The sequence below is a fragment of the Neopsephotus bourkii genome, unplaced genomic scaffold (assembly GCF_033783945.1).
Source record: "Neopsephotus bourkii isolate Nb327-2 ecotype Australia unplaced genomic scaffold, CSIRO-AGI_Nbou_v1 NB_1542, whole genome shotgun sequence".
Lineage (NCBI taxonomy): Eukaryota > Metazoa > Chordata > Aves > Psittaciformes > Psittacidae > Neopsephotus > Neopsephotus bourkii.
The window spans coordinates 1,572,210-1,588,436 of NW_026902018.1; the positions used below are offsets into that span (position 1 = coordinate 1,572,210).

Genomic DNA, 16,227 nt, shown 5'->3' on the forward strand with positions numbered 1-16,227 from the left:
TGTCCTGCAGGACCACATCCCGGTGCCCTACCAGCCAGACTCCAGCAGCAACCCCTCGTCCACCACCTCCTCCACACCCTCCTCACCAGCCCCACCGCTGCCACCCAGTGCGACCCCTCCGTCCCCCCTGCACCCGTCCCCGCAGTGCCCGCGCCAGCAGAAGCAGTTCAACTTGCCAGGTACCGTGTCCTCCCCTCGGCATCTGCTCCTGGGATGAGGGTCTGGGCCGGCTCGTGCCTGTTCTGGACTTAACCAGGGATGGGGGAAAGCTGGGAGCAGAGATGAGCAGCAGAGATGAGTTTAGGATCATTCAGGTTGGGAAGGAGCTTGGGAGTCTTTAGTCAAACCTCCTGCTTCGAGCAGGGTCAGAGATGGAGGCTTGATGCAGTTTGGTCTTGAAACCTCCAAGGATGGAGCCATCACAGCCTCTCTGTAGCCTCGAGCCTGATGTGCTCGAGGCTACAGAAACCTTTCCAGGCATGAAAGTGTGTGCCCCTATATTGACTCAAAGGCAAAAGGGAAACAAGGTCTTGCCCCTCTACAAGGGTAACTTGAGTTGGTTTCGCTGTGTCTTTGGGGTGACAGGCTTGTGGCAGTGTGTGTGGGGTGATAGTGGGGAGTAGCTGATGCTGAGGGTATCTGATATAGCTTGTTCCACCAACTCCTGTGTGGGTACCTGGGACCCATCTGTTCGGGCAGCTCAGTCTCTTCAGGAATGGTGGAAGAGGCAATAGCAGGACACAGGAGCTCCATCAAATGGATAAAACAGCTCCTGTATCCTGAGGATGTGCCAGAGGCTGATCCAGCATTGCTGTCTTTGGGTTGTCCTTGGCGCAGTGCTGCTGCTCCAGGGAAGGTCCCTTCCTGGAGGGAATGTCTCAGCATCACTCCTAGCAGTGCTGGGTGTCTCTGGTGTCCTCATCCACCCATCTGCCCCTCCAGCCCTTCCCAGAAAGGGCCTGGTGAGGGGTGAGGAGGGGAGCCATGGCCCTGACCCGTCTCCAGATGCTGAAGCAGTCATGCCTGGTGACCCCTGTTTGGTCTGTGTCTGTTGATGGGGCAGTAGCAGGGAGGGTCCTGCATCCCTAAACCTCAGAGGATGACAAACTGGTCCAGCAGGAAGGCAAACAGCACATACCTGGAGAGGCTGCAGCTGCGCACAGGTCTCTGGAGTGCCTGGGATGCTGGAGGAGCACGAGGAAGACAGTGGAGGAGCTGTGAGGAAGCACTGAGCAACCCAAGGAGCAGTTGAACCTGACTGCTCCCAAAGTCAGGCACCTCCAAGTGCTGGGAGAACTCTACAGAATGCCTGCCAAAAGGGTTCTGTGCCAGTTTAACCGGGTTCATGGTGCTCCAGCCAGAGCAGAAGCATCCTGATGTCTTCCCAGTGTGATAGCCAGGCTTGCAGTGTTTCACATCCCCAAGCCCTGGACCCTGCCTGGGTCTGGGGGAAGAGACAGGATCCAGCATCTGTTGGCCCCATCGTGCATCACTTGTGGAGCAGACCCCTCCCTGCAGGTCGTCTGAGGTGTTATTTCATGTTGTTTAAAGCACAAAGCACAGAAGCAGCCCCCATAGTGGGCAGCAGCATCTCCTTATGGATGTGCTGTCACTGCCACCACTGCCACAGCATCAGGAGCTCCTTGTCCAGCCATCAGGAATGGAGCAGGGCAGGATCAGACCCCAGCAGCTCAGTGGGGTCACTGCTCCCTGCTTCCATGCCTGTGGTGAGCAGAGCCCTGTGGCCAACGGGACCTGGTGTGACACGAAGCAGGAGTTGCTGCTTTCATCTCCCCTTGCAGGATGCTCCCATATGAAGATCGGCTGAGAGAGGTGGGGCTGTTCAGCCTGGAGAAGAGAAGGCTGCATGGAGACCTCATAGCAGCCTTCCAGTATCTGAAGGGGGCCTATAGGGATGCTGGAGATGGACTCTTCATTAGGGACTGTAGTGATAGGACAAGGGGTAATGGGTTAAAACTTAAACAGGGGAAGTTTAGATTGGATATAAGGAGGAAATTCTTTCCTGTTAGGGTGATGAGGCACTGGAATGGGTTGTCCAGGGAGGCTGTGAATGCTCCATCCCTGGCAGCGTTCAAGGCCAGGTTGGATGAGGCCTTGGGTGCCATGGTTTAGTGTGAGGTGTCCCTGCCCATGGCAGGGGGGTTGGAACTGGATGATCTTAAGGTGCTTTCCAACCCAAACTATTCTATGATTCTATGCTCTCCATGGCTCACCTCATCAAAACAGGCATCTTGGGGATTAGGATTTGAGCTTGGAAAGTGCAAAAAAGGTGACCTCCTTCTGCCAGGATTACCTTCGAGTCTCCTTTGATCCCGGCTCAGGGGTCCTGCTGTAGGGCTGGGGTCACTCCAGGGTCTTGAAGCTGAGGAACAGCTTTTGGGGCCTTGAAGCTTAAGGAGAAGCTGCCTTCTGAGCTGGTGCCAACCCCTGGTGGCCTCAGCATCTCTGCCTTGCTTCATACCCATGACCTGCCTGCAGGAGTCAAATCAGCTGTTGGGCTTTGCCTACTGGTGGTAGGGAGATGATGGAGAGGGTACCAGTGCCCAGAGCCCTCCTGCAGCACTGGCTTTGGGCAGTGGTCCCCAGGGGACCATCCAGTGCACGAGGAGCAGGCAGGAAGGTCGCTGCTCCACAGCATGGCAGAAATGCACACAAAATGCACAGTTAGATGGGCTAAATGGGGCAGAAGTGGGCGGAATCAGCTGCGTTGGAAAAGAGCTTTGCAATCATCCAGTCCAACCCTTCCTAGCACTGCCAAGGCCACCACTGCCCCATGGCACTGAGGCCTCATCTCCATGGGGTGTGAACGCTTGCAGGGACGGTGCCTGCAGCTCTGCCCTGGGCTCAATGCCTGAGCACCCTTTCACTGTCTCCATGATGCCAAGTGGTTCCTGAAGGCTGGATGGGAACCAGGTCTTGATTTGGCACCCTGTGTGCCATCTTGGTTGCATCCTCCAGAGAGATGGGGATGGAGGGGACCCGGACCTAGGGCTGGTGTTCCATGGTGCAGGTTGGAGCCTCTCCAACGCCTGCCTCTGCATGCTAGGGTGTTTAACTCCCCTTCTCTCTTTTCCAGCTTCCCATTACTACAAGTACAAGCAGCAGTTCATCTTCCCAGGTAAGTCTCTTCGAAGACAGGGTGCTGAGCTATCCCTTGGGAGGGTTGGTGCATGGCTGGCTCTCCTAACCCCTGGATGAGTGCAGGGGGTTGGATTTCTCCCCCAAACCACTACATTAATGCAGGGCTGGATGGCCCTGAGTTACACCCAGCTATAGCGAAGAGGGTAACTAAATTGGACCTAAGGATGAGCTTTGAGGTCCCTTTAGATGAGCTTTAAGGACCCTTCCAAGCCAGACCATTCCAAGCTTGTAGGGAGGTTTTTAGCACTGAAAGGGCTCCTGATGCCTTCAACCTGCTCTTATTCTGCTCTCTCCTCCCCAGATGTGGTGCCTGAGACACCGACCCGAGCACCGCAGGTGATCCTGCACCCCGTCAACTCCAACCCCATGTGAGTGCCTCCCTTCCTCTTGCTTTAGCATCACCTTCCCCTCCCCATGCAGAGCACCCTTTGCTCCACGCCTCCTCCAGGCACCCATGGGTGCTCCCCTGGCTCTGCAGGTCCAGACTGGGCTCAGGGATGCCTTTTGGGCAGTCGGGGTGGGTGGTCAGGGATGCTCCTGTGCCCTAACCCAGCTCACAGCTCTGGCTCGTGTCTCACAGAGGAGAAAGGCTGAAAGGGAAGGGCAGGGCACTGATTGATGAGCACAGCAATGCATGTGTCCGGAGCTTCACCATCAGGAATAGAAATGACTTTTGGTCTGAGAAGACAAAGCCCAAGGGATGAATCTTACTAAACATGGGTCTGCTGGAGCGAGTGCAGAGGAGGCCATGGGGATGCTGCGAGGGCTGGAGCAGCTCTGCTCTGCAGCCAGGCTGAGAGAGCTGGGCTGGGGCAGCCTGGGGAAGAGAAGGCTCCTGAAGGGGAGACCTTAGAGCAGCTCCAGTGCCTAAAGGGGCTGCAGGAAACCTGGAGAGGGGCTTGGGACAAGGGCCTGTAGGGACAGGCCAAGGGGAATGGCTTGAACCTGCCCGAGGGGAGACTGAGCTGAGCTCTTAGGCAGAAGCTCTTCCCTGTGAGGGTGCTGAGGCGCTGGCACAGGGTGCCCAGAGAAGCTGTGGCTGCCCCATCCCTGGCAGTGCTCAAGGCCAGGTTGGACACAGGGGCTTGGAGCAAGCTGCTCCAGTGGAAGGGGTCCCTGCCCGTGGCAGGGGTTGGAACTGGAGGAGCTTTAAGGTCCCTTCAACACAAACCGTTCATGACTCTATGATAAGTTATAAGCAGGGAACCTGGGTCTTTCAAACAGTTTTAATAAGGATGGTTCTTGCAGCCCTGCCTGTGGTGGTTTCAAGTCCAATAAACTTTGCACTGTAGTTAGCTCAGCAATGCAGTATCTCATTGCTCTCCCTGGCAGGTCAAGTCTGAGCTGCTCTGCTGATCCCAGCACTCACCAAAGTCCTCATGTCTGTGCCCCACGTTTCGGTTCACTGTTGCTTGCTGATCCTTTAGAGAAATGCTCTTTTGGAAGGCTATTCCAAGCCAGCAGTTTAACAGACAGGGTTTTGCTCTGGGTTTATGATGTGGTTTGTGGCTGGCTTCCCCACCCTCTCCAAACTGCACTGGCGACTGCTAGGGATCCAGTGGACCCCACCTCTGGGGGATGCAATGGGGATGGGGCCTCTGTCACTGCTGGTAGCTGGGGAGTTAATGGCAACGTGGTGAATTCAAAGCCTTTTGGGGCCTTTGGGGTGTTTATTGCAAGGTATTTGGTGTAGAGCTGGCAGGATTTTATGGGAAAACAGCTTTCATTTTATCAAATCAGTGATTCCCTTCTTGCTCACCCCACTGCAAATCACAGAACCATGGGATGGTCAGAACAGAGGCACCGAGCTTACCCTGGCCTTGGCTGGGTTAAACACCAGCCTCTGCTTCTGATACTCAGGAGACAGGTATTCGTGCCTGGGTTAAAGAGCAGGCAGGAGGAGGGAGCTGCTGCTCCTGCAGCCGCCCATGCATCGTGATGGGCAGAAGCCGCCTGCATCCATATGGATTAAAATAACAGAGTTGACTCCTTTTGTGCATCCATCCTGGGGTTTATAGCTCCTTAGTGGCTGTTGAATGGGATAGGATGCACAGGGCTGCTCAGTGCTCAGCCTTTCCTGTGATCCTTGCTCTTTCTGGGAAGGGATGCTGTTATTTATGTTATTGATCATAACAGGTTATAATATCCTGTATTATACTCAAACCCCCCCAAGCTGCTCCCGCTGATCTTCCCAACAGAATTCCCCTAATTCCCTGTTAACTGTTGGGCATGGTGAGACCCTGGTGCTGGGGAAGTGAAGAAGAGGAGCCCTGGCCCAGGGAGCTGGGAAACCCAATGAATGTGGGTGCTCTTACATCCTATATGAATGAATGCAGTAATGAATATTGCTCATCCCTGTTATCCTCCCTGCTCCCATGTGAGCACCCAGAGCTGTCCTTGGGCTTGGAGGCATCTGGGGTGTGGGTTGGAAGGGGCTGCTCCCCTATATGAGCAGTGAGCCTGGTTCTTCTCCTCCCAGATCCCTTTAGACCCAGTGCGGTGATGCTGTGGGAAGCAGGACTTGATGCCCACGTGTGCTCCCCACCTATCTGTGTTCTCACTAATGCAATCATCCTTTTAACAGCCTGGAAGGAAACCCATTGCTTCAAATTGAAGTGGAGCCCACCTCGGAGGTGAGACAGCAGGACCTGCTCCTGTGCTTAGCAGACCTTTATTTTATACATGTCTTGGGGCACATTTCACAGCAGACAGAGAAGCTGAACATCTGTGCAGGGAAATTGCTGATGATTGAATTAATGGCCAAGGCCTGGCCCTGCCCAGGCATCCGTGTGCCCACCCCATGAAGCGAGACCCTCATGGGCTTCGTGTCTGCCCTCAGGTCTAGAATCCAATGAACGTTTATGAGATACAGGGAAGGAGCGGGGGGTGAGGATGGGGATGCAGCGTTTAACGGGTGCTTTAATTCCTGTAGAAAACAGATATAGGGGAAAAAACAAGGGGAATGTTAAGGGGAAATATGAAGGGAGAAGTCATACCCATCATGGGGTGCCTTCTGTGCGGACCAGGGGTGCCAGGGGGGAGCAGTTGTATTAGCAGAGCACAGCTTGGCCATGGTAGGATGAAGCACTGCTTTCAGATGAATGAATTAAGCTCTCTGGTGTGTCCCACTCTTACATTTAACCCTGGAGTAGATAAATGACTCCCTGTAAATGTGGGTTTCTGCCCCCCGGTTCCCTTTGGAAGGGACCTGCCTGGTTTCCCTGGGTCTGAACAAGCAGTAGGAGGCTCAGTGGGGTCTTGCCCATGTATCTTGCATGGGTTCAGTTTCTATCGCGCTCCCTTCTCCCCATGGCAGAACGAAGAGGGCCCCGAGGAGACGCAGGAGTCGGAGGATGACTTCGAAGAGATGAACCTCTCGCTGCTCTCCGCGCGCAACTTCCCGCGCAAGGCCAGCCAGACCAGCATCTTCCTGCAGGAGTGGGACATCCCCTTCGAGCAGCTCGAGATCGGAGAGCTCATCGGCAAGGGCCGCTTCGGGCAGGTCTTCCACGGCCGCTGGCACGGGGAGGTGGCCATCCGCCTCATCGACATCGAGCGGGACAACGAGGACCAGCTCAAGGCCTTCAAGAGGGAGGTGATGGCATACCGGCAGACCCGGCACGAGAACGTGGTGCTCTTCATGGGAGCCTGCATGAGCCCCCCTCACCTCGCCATCATCACCAGGTAAGCCCCAGCTCGCATCTCATGTGTGGATGGGGTTGTTTCTCCCTCCCAAAACACCCTTAACCAGGTGACACCTGGTGATAGCAGATGGTACACCAAGAGTGGCCATGCCCCTCCTGCCCTAGCAAAGGGATGCTCTTCATCTGCTGTGATCTATGCTTCGAAGCAGAGAGAAAACCCACCCAAGTGTGTCCAGGCAGATTTATCTCTGTACAAATGGAGCTTGAGACAGGAATGGTTTGTTTTAATTAGGGACAGGAATGATTTGTTTGAATCGGGAGGGATGTAACCTGGTGGGATCGGCAGTTTCGGTACTGGTTGGGGCTCTTCTGTCACAATGCCTTGGTTGGGTGGTGGTGGGTCTGGACCATGCTTGAGTGTGAGAAAGCCTCTAATTGCATAAAGCAGCAATAACTTGGGTGTCTGTAGGCTCAGCATGGTGTGAGGGTTAGGACCAAGGGTCTGTAAAGCAGCCAGAAGGGCAGCAGGGATGGGAAAACCAAGTGCTTGCAAGGAGGGCTCATCCTTCACAGGTCTGGAGCCCATCCACAGGGTCTCCTCGCTTCCAAGGAGGTGGGAGATAAGTTATGGTCTCCTGAAGCATTTCCTCCCTTTGCCGAAGCTGTTGTCTCTATTACACCCAAACTGGGTATGGGACTAATAGGAGTGAGTTTGGGATGGGGCCAGGGGAGGGAGACAAGGGAGTTGAAGAGCTGCTGCCTGGGTGCTGGTGATGCTCAGGGACATCGCATCAAGGGGATGAGGCTGCAGGAGGGGGCTTCTTTCAGCTGGTTGGGAGCAAGCTGGGATTTGGGGTCTTCCAAACCATCTCAACCCCCTCCAGAGCTGTCTGGCTCTCAATGAATTCCCATGTGTCTGTTGTTGGAAACAGCACTGAGAATCTCCATGGTCAGTCAACGGGTGGGCAACCAAAAGTCCCCCCTGGCCCTGAGGCAGGGAGACTGCAGCTGCTCCTGGAGGAGCTGTTTTCATGTGAAATACCTTTATTTCTGAGTATTCAGCTATTTCCCTCACCTCTGGACTGTGTATTCAGCAGCAGGGTTTGAACTGGGTGCTGCTTTGCATCCCACCATGGGTTACCTTCCCTTGGAGGAGCTTCCCCAAGGTGAGGTTGATTTTCCAGCCTCCTCCTGGCAGTGTTTCCAAAGCCGTGCACTGAAACAGCAACGTTTCCACCAGCCATCAGCAATGAAATATTGCATCATCCACCCCTAATGTCCCCTTGAAAGCAGCACCTTATCCCATATAAGGAGGCTTTGTGGGTACTGGGGTGGGAGCTTTCCTCTGCTCCCTCCTTGCTCAACAGCAAAGGGTTTCAACCCAGATCTGTGGCTCCCAGTGCCCATCACTTGCTCTCTGCTCTGGTGGGCTCATGGGCAGCGTTTGGCTCTGGAATTGTGTCCTCCTGGGACAGGCTGGCTCCAAACAGGGGCTGGTTGTTCCCACCTGGGACCTGGAGAAAAATCAGCTTTTCATTTTGGACCAAAACCCAGTCATCTGTGACAATGCAGCAGCGTTTCAGCTCCCCATCCATTAGCTAGCTTAGGCCAAAAGCTGTTTGGAAAGGGTGCAAACACCTGTATTGATGGATGCGTCAGACACCCCATCCATGCGCTACACTGCGCCGCAGCCCCTACACGCAGGAGAACGCAGCTTCTCCATCCCTTTGCAGCCCCTATTTGCTTTTCAATCCTATTCAGTAGCAAAACCTGGGCAATATACTCTTTATTTTAATGGGGTTTTTTAGCTACAAAGTGTTTTCTATTCTAATGCCTCTTTATATAAACCCGTAAAGGTGCCGCTTTTGACAGCCTGACAAAATAAATCCGTAGCTTGATGCATTAATATGAGGGCTGCGAAGCGTACCGCTCGCCTTCATTCTCTTCCCAGCTGCACTCAGTCCTTTATTTAAGGTCAAAACAGAGATTTATTGGATTGCCCTAAATATAACCTGTGCTCACAGCATCTCCGAGCCTCGCCTGCTCTTTGCCTACAACCAGGAACCTGCTTTTATCCATGTTCTTCGAAGGCTGAATCAACATCACCACAACTATTGCATCGCAACAGGAAACCTGGCTGGTTTTCTCCTGCTGGGAGCTGTGGGGTGCGATCGTGTCTGATGCTGGGCTGGCCATGAGGATACAGGAATGATGAGGGGAATGCTGGAAGGGGGCTCAGCTCAGTCTCAGGGAATGGGAAGCCATGAGTGCACATCCCTTAGCCTGGAGGTCACTTCCAGCCACAACTTATTCCTCTTTGAGGCTTTCTATTGGGGTCTGTTCTGATGGTGCTGCACCAGCAGCCACTTCTGAGGCTGTCAGGGCAAAGCATCCCTTCCGTTCCCAGGCTGACAGTGCAGGGATGCTCCCTTGCCCTTGTACCCGCAGTCTCTGTCGGATCTATCCTTGGTTGGATATTTCTGGGGGCTTTTGGGGACATCTCTGATGATCAGGCTGAGAAAGTTGGGGCTGTTCAGCCTGGAGAAGAGAAGGCTGCGTGGAGACCTCATAGCAGCCTTCCAGTATCTGAAAGGAGCCTACAGGGATGCTGGGGAGGGACTCTTCATTAGGAACTGTAGTGATAGGACAAAGGGGATGGGCTAAAACTGAAACAGGGGAAGTTAGATTGGATATAATGAGGAAATTCTTTCCTGTTAGGGTGGTGAGGCACTGGAATGGGTTGCCCAGGGAGGTTGTGAATGCTCCATCCCTGGCGGTGTTCAAGGCCAGGTTGGACAGAGCCTTGGGTGAGATGGTTTAGTGTGAGGTGTCCCTGCCCATGGCATGGGGTTGGGACTGGGTGATCTTAAGGTCCTTTCCAACCTTAACTATTCTACCACGCGGTCAGTTGGGCTTAAGTTGGGCTTGTTTAGCCCGGAGAAGAGGAGGCTCAGGGGAGACCTTAGAGCAGCTTCCAATACTTCCAAACCCACCAATAAAGGGGATTTATGGGAATAACTTTAAACCAAGCCTTGTTTGGAGTGGTTAAAACCAATCCCAGCTCCATGATGGGGCTAATTAGACACTAATCCTGGATGTCTGAATTTCCTTGCCTGCTCCTCCCTACGCACATCCCTGGCCCCGAATTGGCTCTGTGCAAAAGAGAGGCTCCTTTTCCTGTGGGTGCTCAGAAGTGGGTGCTCGAGGCTGTTTTTCCACCAAGAACAGCAGTTTCTCATAGCTGTTAAAGAAATCTCTGTATCCCTGTGGCATGCGGGAAGCAGCTGCCCATCCCTGGAAGGGGCTCTACCACGCCGTGCTGCCCGGCGCTGCCGGAGGGGGGTTATTTATAGACCAGTTTATTTTTGCCTACATCCCTACGCTTTCCTTCCTGTTTGCTGTGATATTCATGGAGCATCGCATTAGAGGAAAGAAATTTCCCCCTCCAAACACCACAGTCCACAGCTGGGGGGCGGGGGGGGGAAACTGAGGCGGCAGCAGGATGTGCTGGGTTAATGCTCTGGTTTTCCTCTGCATTAACCATTGGTCTGGCCAGATGACAGGGACCAGTATGGCTTAATATGCTCATCAATGGTATAATCATTGAGGGCAGCATCTGCAGGTGACACCAAGCTCTGTACTGCAGTTGACATGCCCAGGGGATGGGGGCCATCCAGAGGGACCTGGACAGGCTGGAGAGGTGGGAGCATGGGAACTTCATGAGGTTCAACAAGGCCAAGTGCAAGGTCCTGCCCCTGACCCTGCCCCAGGCTGAGAGAGCTGGGCTGGGGCAGCCTGGAGAAGAGAAGGCTCCTGAAGGGGAGACCTTAGAGCAGCTCCAGTGCCTAAAGGGGCTGCAGGAAAGCTGGAGGTGGAGTGCAAGGTGTCCCTGCCCATGGCAGGGGTTGGAGCTGGATGAGCTTTAAGGTCCCTTCCAACACAAACCATTCTCTATGAGTCAATGATTCTTGAGGTGCCTCTTCCTGCAAGGGTCCAGGTCAGAAGAGAAAGGGAGAAATGGAGCATCTTTGGGCAACGGGACGTGGTTACTCCAAAGAGCGCTTCCATCAGAGCCACTAATAGATTCCCTCTTGGGTAATGAGTGCTGGAGACAGTTAACATTCATCTTAATTAGTCTTGAGCAAGAGTGAATGTGATCTTGGTGCTGCTTGGAGTGCTGCATAATGGATAGCACAGCGCAGCATCCAAGTCCTGGGGCCAGTGGAGATGAAAGGACTGGAAAAGCGCCGTGTTCGCTGCGTGCAGGGAAATGACAACTTGTGTTTGCTGGTGTTCAATGGGACAAAGCCCTGGGTAAGCTCCTTACATCAGCTCCTTGGTGTTCCCAATCCCAGCCTCCGCCTGTGGTGGTGTGGGGAGGGTGGTAAAGCCTCAGCCACCCAGGAGGTCCCTCAGAAGACAAAGTCGAACAGTGCTCTAATGCTGTTGCAATGGCTCGAGCCACCCACGAGGGTAATGGGTTGCAGAAAAGAGCAGATTTTAGGATTCTGGGTGTTCCTTCTGCGGAAAAAAAGCAAAAAAAGTGGGGATTTTCATGCTTATTGATCCTTGTCAGGCCCCCTGGGTCTCACTGGGGCTGTAATGAACACAGGGGGCATCAGCAGCTTTCTGGAGAGGCACTGATGGCTCTTGCTGGATGGCAATGGTGTTTGCAAGCAGGCCCACAGGTCCCAAAGGCAGGAGAGAGGAGGTTTGAGCCGGAGCCTTTGTGCCTTGAGCTCTTGCTGCCGTGCGTGGGGGGATTTGGTGCAGCTTTCCTAAGGAGATTACTTGGTTTTTAGCTAAAAGCTCCAATGTGGCACCAGGAACCTGGGATTTGCTCCCCGAGGTGCCCCGGGCAGGGTTTTGGCCCCTCTCATCACAGCGTGATGCCAGAGCAGCCCCGGGTTTAAAGCAGGACCATGAGCCAACCGGATGGCTGCTGGTGATCCGTGATGATTTATGTCCCTGCTCTAACGTGCCATGAAGCCCAAGGAGAACATTAGGAATTAAGCCTGACCATGGCAGGCCATATAAAGAGAAGGAATTTGTTGAAGGTGCCTTTCAGCAGAGAAACCTGGAGGGTTTCTGCTGGAGCGGGAGCATCTCCCAAACCCTCCCCTGGAGCTGCTTAGGGGGGGAAGCTCTTATGTGAGATACTGAAGATGAAAGGAGAGTTTGCTTTTTTCCTCCCTGGCAAAGCAAACTGGCTTCAATACCAGGGAACGCGTTACCTGTCGTGAATTAATAGGGAAGGTGTGGGAGCAAGATGGGAAGAATATCCCAGACACTGTGGCTGTATCTTACTGGATAAGTTCCTTGCACCAAATGGACTAAACGCAGGGCTATGTTTTGATTTATAATGCATTTCTATGCTGGCTTTTGGCAATATCAAACGTCTGATTCTGCTGTTGGGAGGAACAAACCCAGCTCCCTGCAGGGAATGCTCTCCCGTTCCTGGGCCTTGTTTGCTGTGGACACAGGGAATCTCTGGACACAGCTCAGCTTTAAACACTCGGCTCTTCCAAGCCTCTCCCTGGCATTTCCAGTGTCCCAGCTTGGCTGTAAGGGATTTGGGGCTTGTAAATCTGGATACTCAGGGAGCTGAGGGCTGAGTGGGTGTTTAAAAGGAAGCAAAGGGGAAGTGTTGTAAATCATTGCTCTTCAGGTGGAACAGATTGGGGCTGCTTGGTTTATCCCCTATGGGTGCTCCCCGGGGCCAGGATGAGCTGCTCAAGCCAGTGCGTGCTGCCTGCAGCCAGCCCGTTGTTCTCTCCAGGGAGTCACATTGACCAATTGGGCATTGATGAACACCAAATTACCCTTTTCTCCTCACTGCAACCCACCAATCTCAAGGTACAACCTGTCAGCCTTCTGTCACACCTGGGAAGTTAAACAGGAGCTCGAAATCCTGCTCAACAGGAGGGAAACTGAGGCACGGTGCTGCTGCATTGCTTTCCCAGCAATGCATCTGAGGGTATCTAAGATGTCTTTCAGCTCTGGTCCTTCTCTCCCCACTCATGGGTATATTCTGGGAGCAGGTCCTGCCTCCTCTAACCCTCCCCATGTTAAAGCAACCACTTTTGGAGCCAAAGCATCACTTCCCGGCTTGGCTCTCAGTTGTTTTCCCTCCTTACTTTTGCTGTGTTTCCCCTTTCCTAGCAGTTAAATAATGGAGCTCGTAGATCATATAATAAATAGGTATTGACTTCATGCCACAGGCTGGATCAGAATTGATTGACCCGTGGGAATACACTCCTTCGCAATCAATAAGAGGCCATCAGGCTGGATAAATCCTGATGACGACTGACAACAGCAAAGTCGATAGGTGTATTAATATGTACATTAAGCAAGTATTTATCTTCCGCCTGGAGACAGCGTTCCAGGGTGGGATGGGCTGCTGAGGAGACCGAAATATCCCAAGCAAAGAGGGTGCTAGGGATGGGGAAAGGCAGCAGCTTGATCCTCTGCAAGGGTGTTTGATGTGGAAGTAAGAGCTGGCTGCTTCGGTGCTGGCTGAGCTGTTCTTACCCTCTGCAGCATCAAATCCCCACCGGTGGCTGCATTAGCAGCACCTTAATGTGCTCCTCTGTGCAGAGGATGCTCGAGGGGGGGATGCTCTCCTTTTTGTCTCAGAAGTGTTTCAAAGTGCCATGGAAATGGTATTATTTTGGCTGTGACTTTGTGAGGAATGTACTTAAGGCAACGGGACTCACACTTCACTGGGAAGGAAGGGATTTAAGCGGGTGTTTAAGGGAAAGCCTGTGATTAAGTGTCCTGCTGAGAGATGGTCCCACAAACCCTTTCTGCTCGTGCCATTTCTTCCCTTTGCTATTGAGTGATATCTCAGCACAAATCCTTATTTTCCTGGAGCATCCTCAATGCCAGGGATCCTCTTTGGAGCCAGGCAGGGCTGTTTGGTGGTGGTGGGGAACCTGTGTGCTGGTATCCTCCTGCCTAGCCAAAGAGGAGGGAATTAGATCCCTCCTGTGACAGCATTATTAAGTTTTTATTAATAACAATCATTATTACCATTGCAAAGCAGAGTTGGGCTCTAGTCAAGCAGCCATCTCCATCAAAAGACTCATTTCTTCCCTCTCTTCAAAAGAAGCATCTTTTCCCTCCTCACACTCAAAGCAGCGGGAGGGTCAGGGCACTGGGAATATATTAGGCTCCTTCAAAGGCAAGGAGAGGTCCAAGCATCTTCACACATCCCCATAGACCCACCCAGCCCTTTCCAAAGGCAGTGAGTACCACCTGAAGCAGTGAGTGTCTCCGGATGACTTGTTTGCAGTCAGGGCTCTAGCTAAGCCGCCGGGGCCGGCGCCTGCTTTGCATTCACCTGTCTCGCAGCTCTTCCCCTGCAGCTGTGGAGGAGCTCGTCTCTGACACCATCTCCTCCAAATAAAAATGCATGGAGATGGCTTTTTCTAAATAACTTGGGTTCTTTTTTTTCCCCGAAGCGACGATGGAATTGGAGCTACTTTTGGGGGAGGCTGATCCCCCCCCCCCCCCTTCCTCCTCCTCCTCCTCCTCCTCCTCCAGCCCTTGTGGTTTGGAGGCTTTGGCTGTAGTTATCTCATGTGCCAGCTGCTGGGAGCTCAAATGTGCTGCCTAAGTAATATCCATCAAAGGACAGTGCTTCCATGGGCTGGAGACAAAGGGAGGGAGAGAGGGGAGCGTCCTGAGCATCATCTCACCAGGGTTTTTCTATGTCCCCACATTCATTTTGCCCTACAGAGGCTCTTCCATGCAAAGTGGGAGCTGGGGCTGGGTTGGGGACCTGGGCTTTGCTTTATGTGGCAGGTAATGAATTCCTGCCTCCCCGTTGGGGTTGTTTTGGGAGACTTGTGTAAGGGGTCAGCTTGGACGTGGAGTTTCATGGGAGAAGTATTTCCACTCAGAGGAGCTGAACTTCAGTGATGCTGATGCTCAGCATCAGGTCTGCAGGCTTCTGGTCCAGCATTTCCTGGTGCTTCGCTGCCATGAAGCTCTTGGCTGCTGCTTTCCACCAGCATGGATGGATGGTGCTCCCAGGGATCTGGGGAGGAAGGAAACCACAGGTTGCTGTTGTTGGAAGTGATGGGAGCGGAGCAGAGGGGAAGGTATCTCCCTGCTTGCCAGTGGGTGCAGAGAAGAGGAGGGAAATGGAAGGAAAGTTGTAGTCCTGGGGCTGAAGTGTTTCCGTGCTGGCTATGTGTGGTTCAGGGAAGCGCTGCTTCACTTCACCTGCAGGTTTTGGTGGTGGTTTGAATACCAGTGAAACCAGTCCTGAATACCCCGCAGTAGAGCTGGGGGCACCGACAACACTGGGTGCTGATAGCATCCCACTGCGAATAGCTGGCCATGAACCAGCCAAGCCTTCCACCCACCAAGCTCTTAATCAGGGAGCAATATATATATGTGTGTGTGTACATATATATGTATGCATGTATAGGTGTGAGTCTGATGCATGCCAGCTTTCTCTTTGGACAGAGACCTAACAAACTCATCGCAGCTCATGTCAGTGTGACTCTCGTTGTCCCAGCGCCTGTCCCCACTGTCCTGGAGTGGCATTTAGATGCAGAGGGCTTGGGAAACGTGAGCTGGCTGATGGCACTGCGATATTTCTTATTGATTTGGAGGAAAAAGAAGCCGAGGGATAAAATTAACCCAAACCTCTCCCTTTGCTGCTGGTTTCAGTTCCCATTTGGTGGCTGTCTGGTTGCAAAACATTGCCAGATGTTGGTGATGGAGGAAAACCAAGCTGCTGGGTGGAAGGAGTTCTGAGACAACTCGGGCACGGGCAGAACTCATTCCTCCCCTCTCTGCTGTGGCTGGTTCTGCTCAAGCTAAATCAAACAAGGCCCAGCTCTGGTTGCTGTGGATGTATCTTAGTATTCCCCAGAGATTTCCTTCTCCATGAAACCCTGGAAGTCAGTAAACTGCTGTGGAGCGTGGAAGCATCCGAGCGGCTCCCCCCTTTGCGCTTGTCTTTCCTGCAGCACAGATGTAACCTGCTAGCAGAGGTAGTTTGATATTAAAGCACTTATTATGAATTCCCACTCTCACTCTTTGTGTGTCTCCCCTGGGTGCAGCCTGCCGGCTATCACCATGGTATCTGAGCTGGTTGCCCATAAATCAACATACTAGCAAGTAATGAGCTTTCTGGGGACTAGCATCACTTTGGGGTGTTCAAATGAGCCTATTTAATTTAATGGGCATTTATGTGGATGGCTGGGCAGAGGCAAGAAAAGCACAAAACACTGGGAAGTAATGGCATCGTGACCTGCGTGCGAGCGCTGTATCATGAGCTCTGCTCTGCTTCTGAGCCAGGCTGAGGTCTTCAACCCTATAGAGGTGATAGTCAGTGTAGAGATGATGATCATCACTATTGATGAGGGGGAAGAAACCCCCAATGGATGAAGGAGGGATGAAGTTG

At 53.0% G+C, this 16,227-nt stretch overlaps 1 protein-coding gene across 1 annotated transcript in view; it reads left to right on the forward strand.

Moving 5' to 3' along the window:
- KSR2 (kinase suppressor of ras 2) overlaps positions 1 to 16,227 on the forward strand; it is a 79,134-nt gene that overhangs the window by 42,867 nt on the left and 20,040 nt on the right. Inside the window, exons 10-14 of the mRNA XM_061370524.1 lie at positions 11 to 179; positions 3,098 to 3,139; positions 3,464 to 3,530; positions 5,747 to 5,795; positions 6,479 to 6,846. Of these exons, the coding sequence (XP_061226508.1) occupies positions 11 to 179; positions 3,098 to 3,139; positions 3,464 to 3,530; positions 5,747 to 5,795; positions 6,479 to 6,846 (695 nt within the window). The remainder of the gene's footprint in view (positions 1 to 10; positions 180 to 3,097; positions 3,140 to 3,463; positions 3,531 to 5,746; positions 5,796 to 6,478; positions 6,847 to 16,227) is intronic.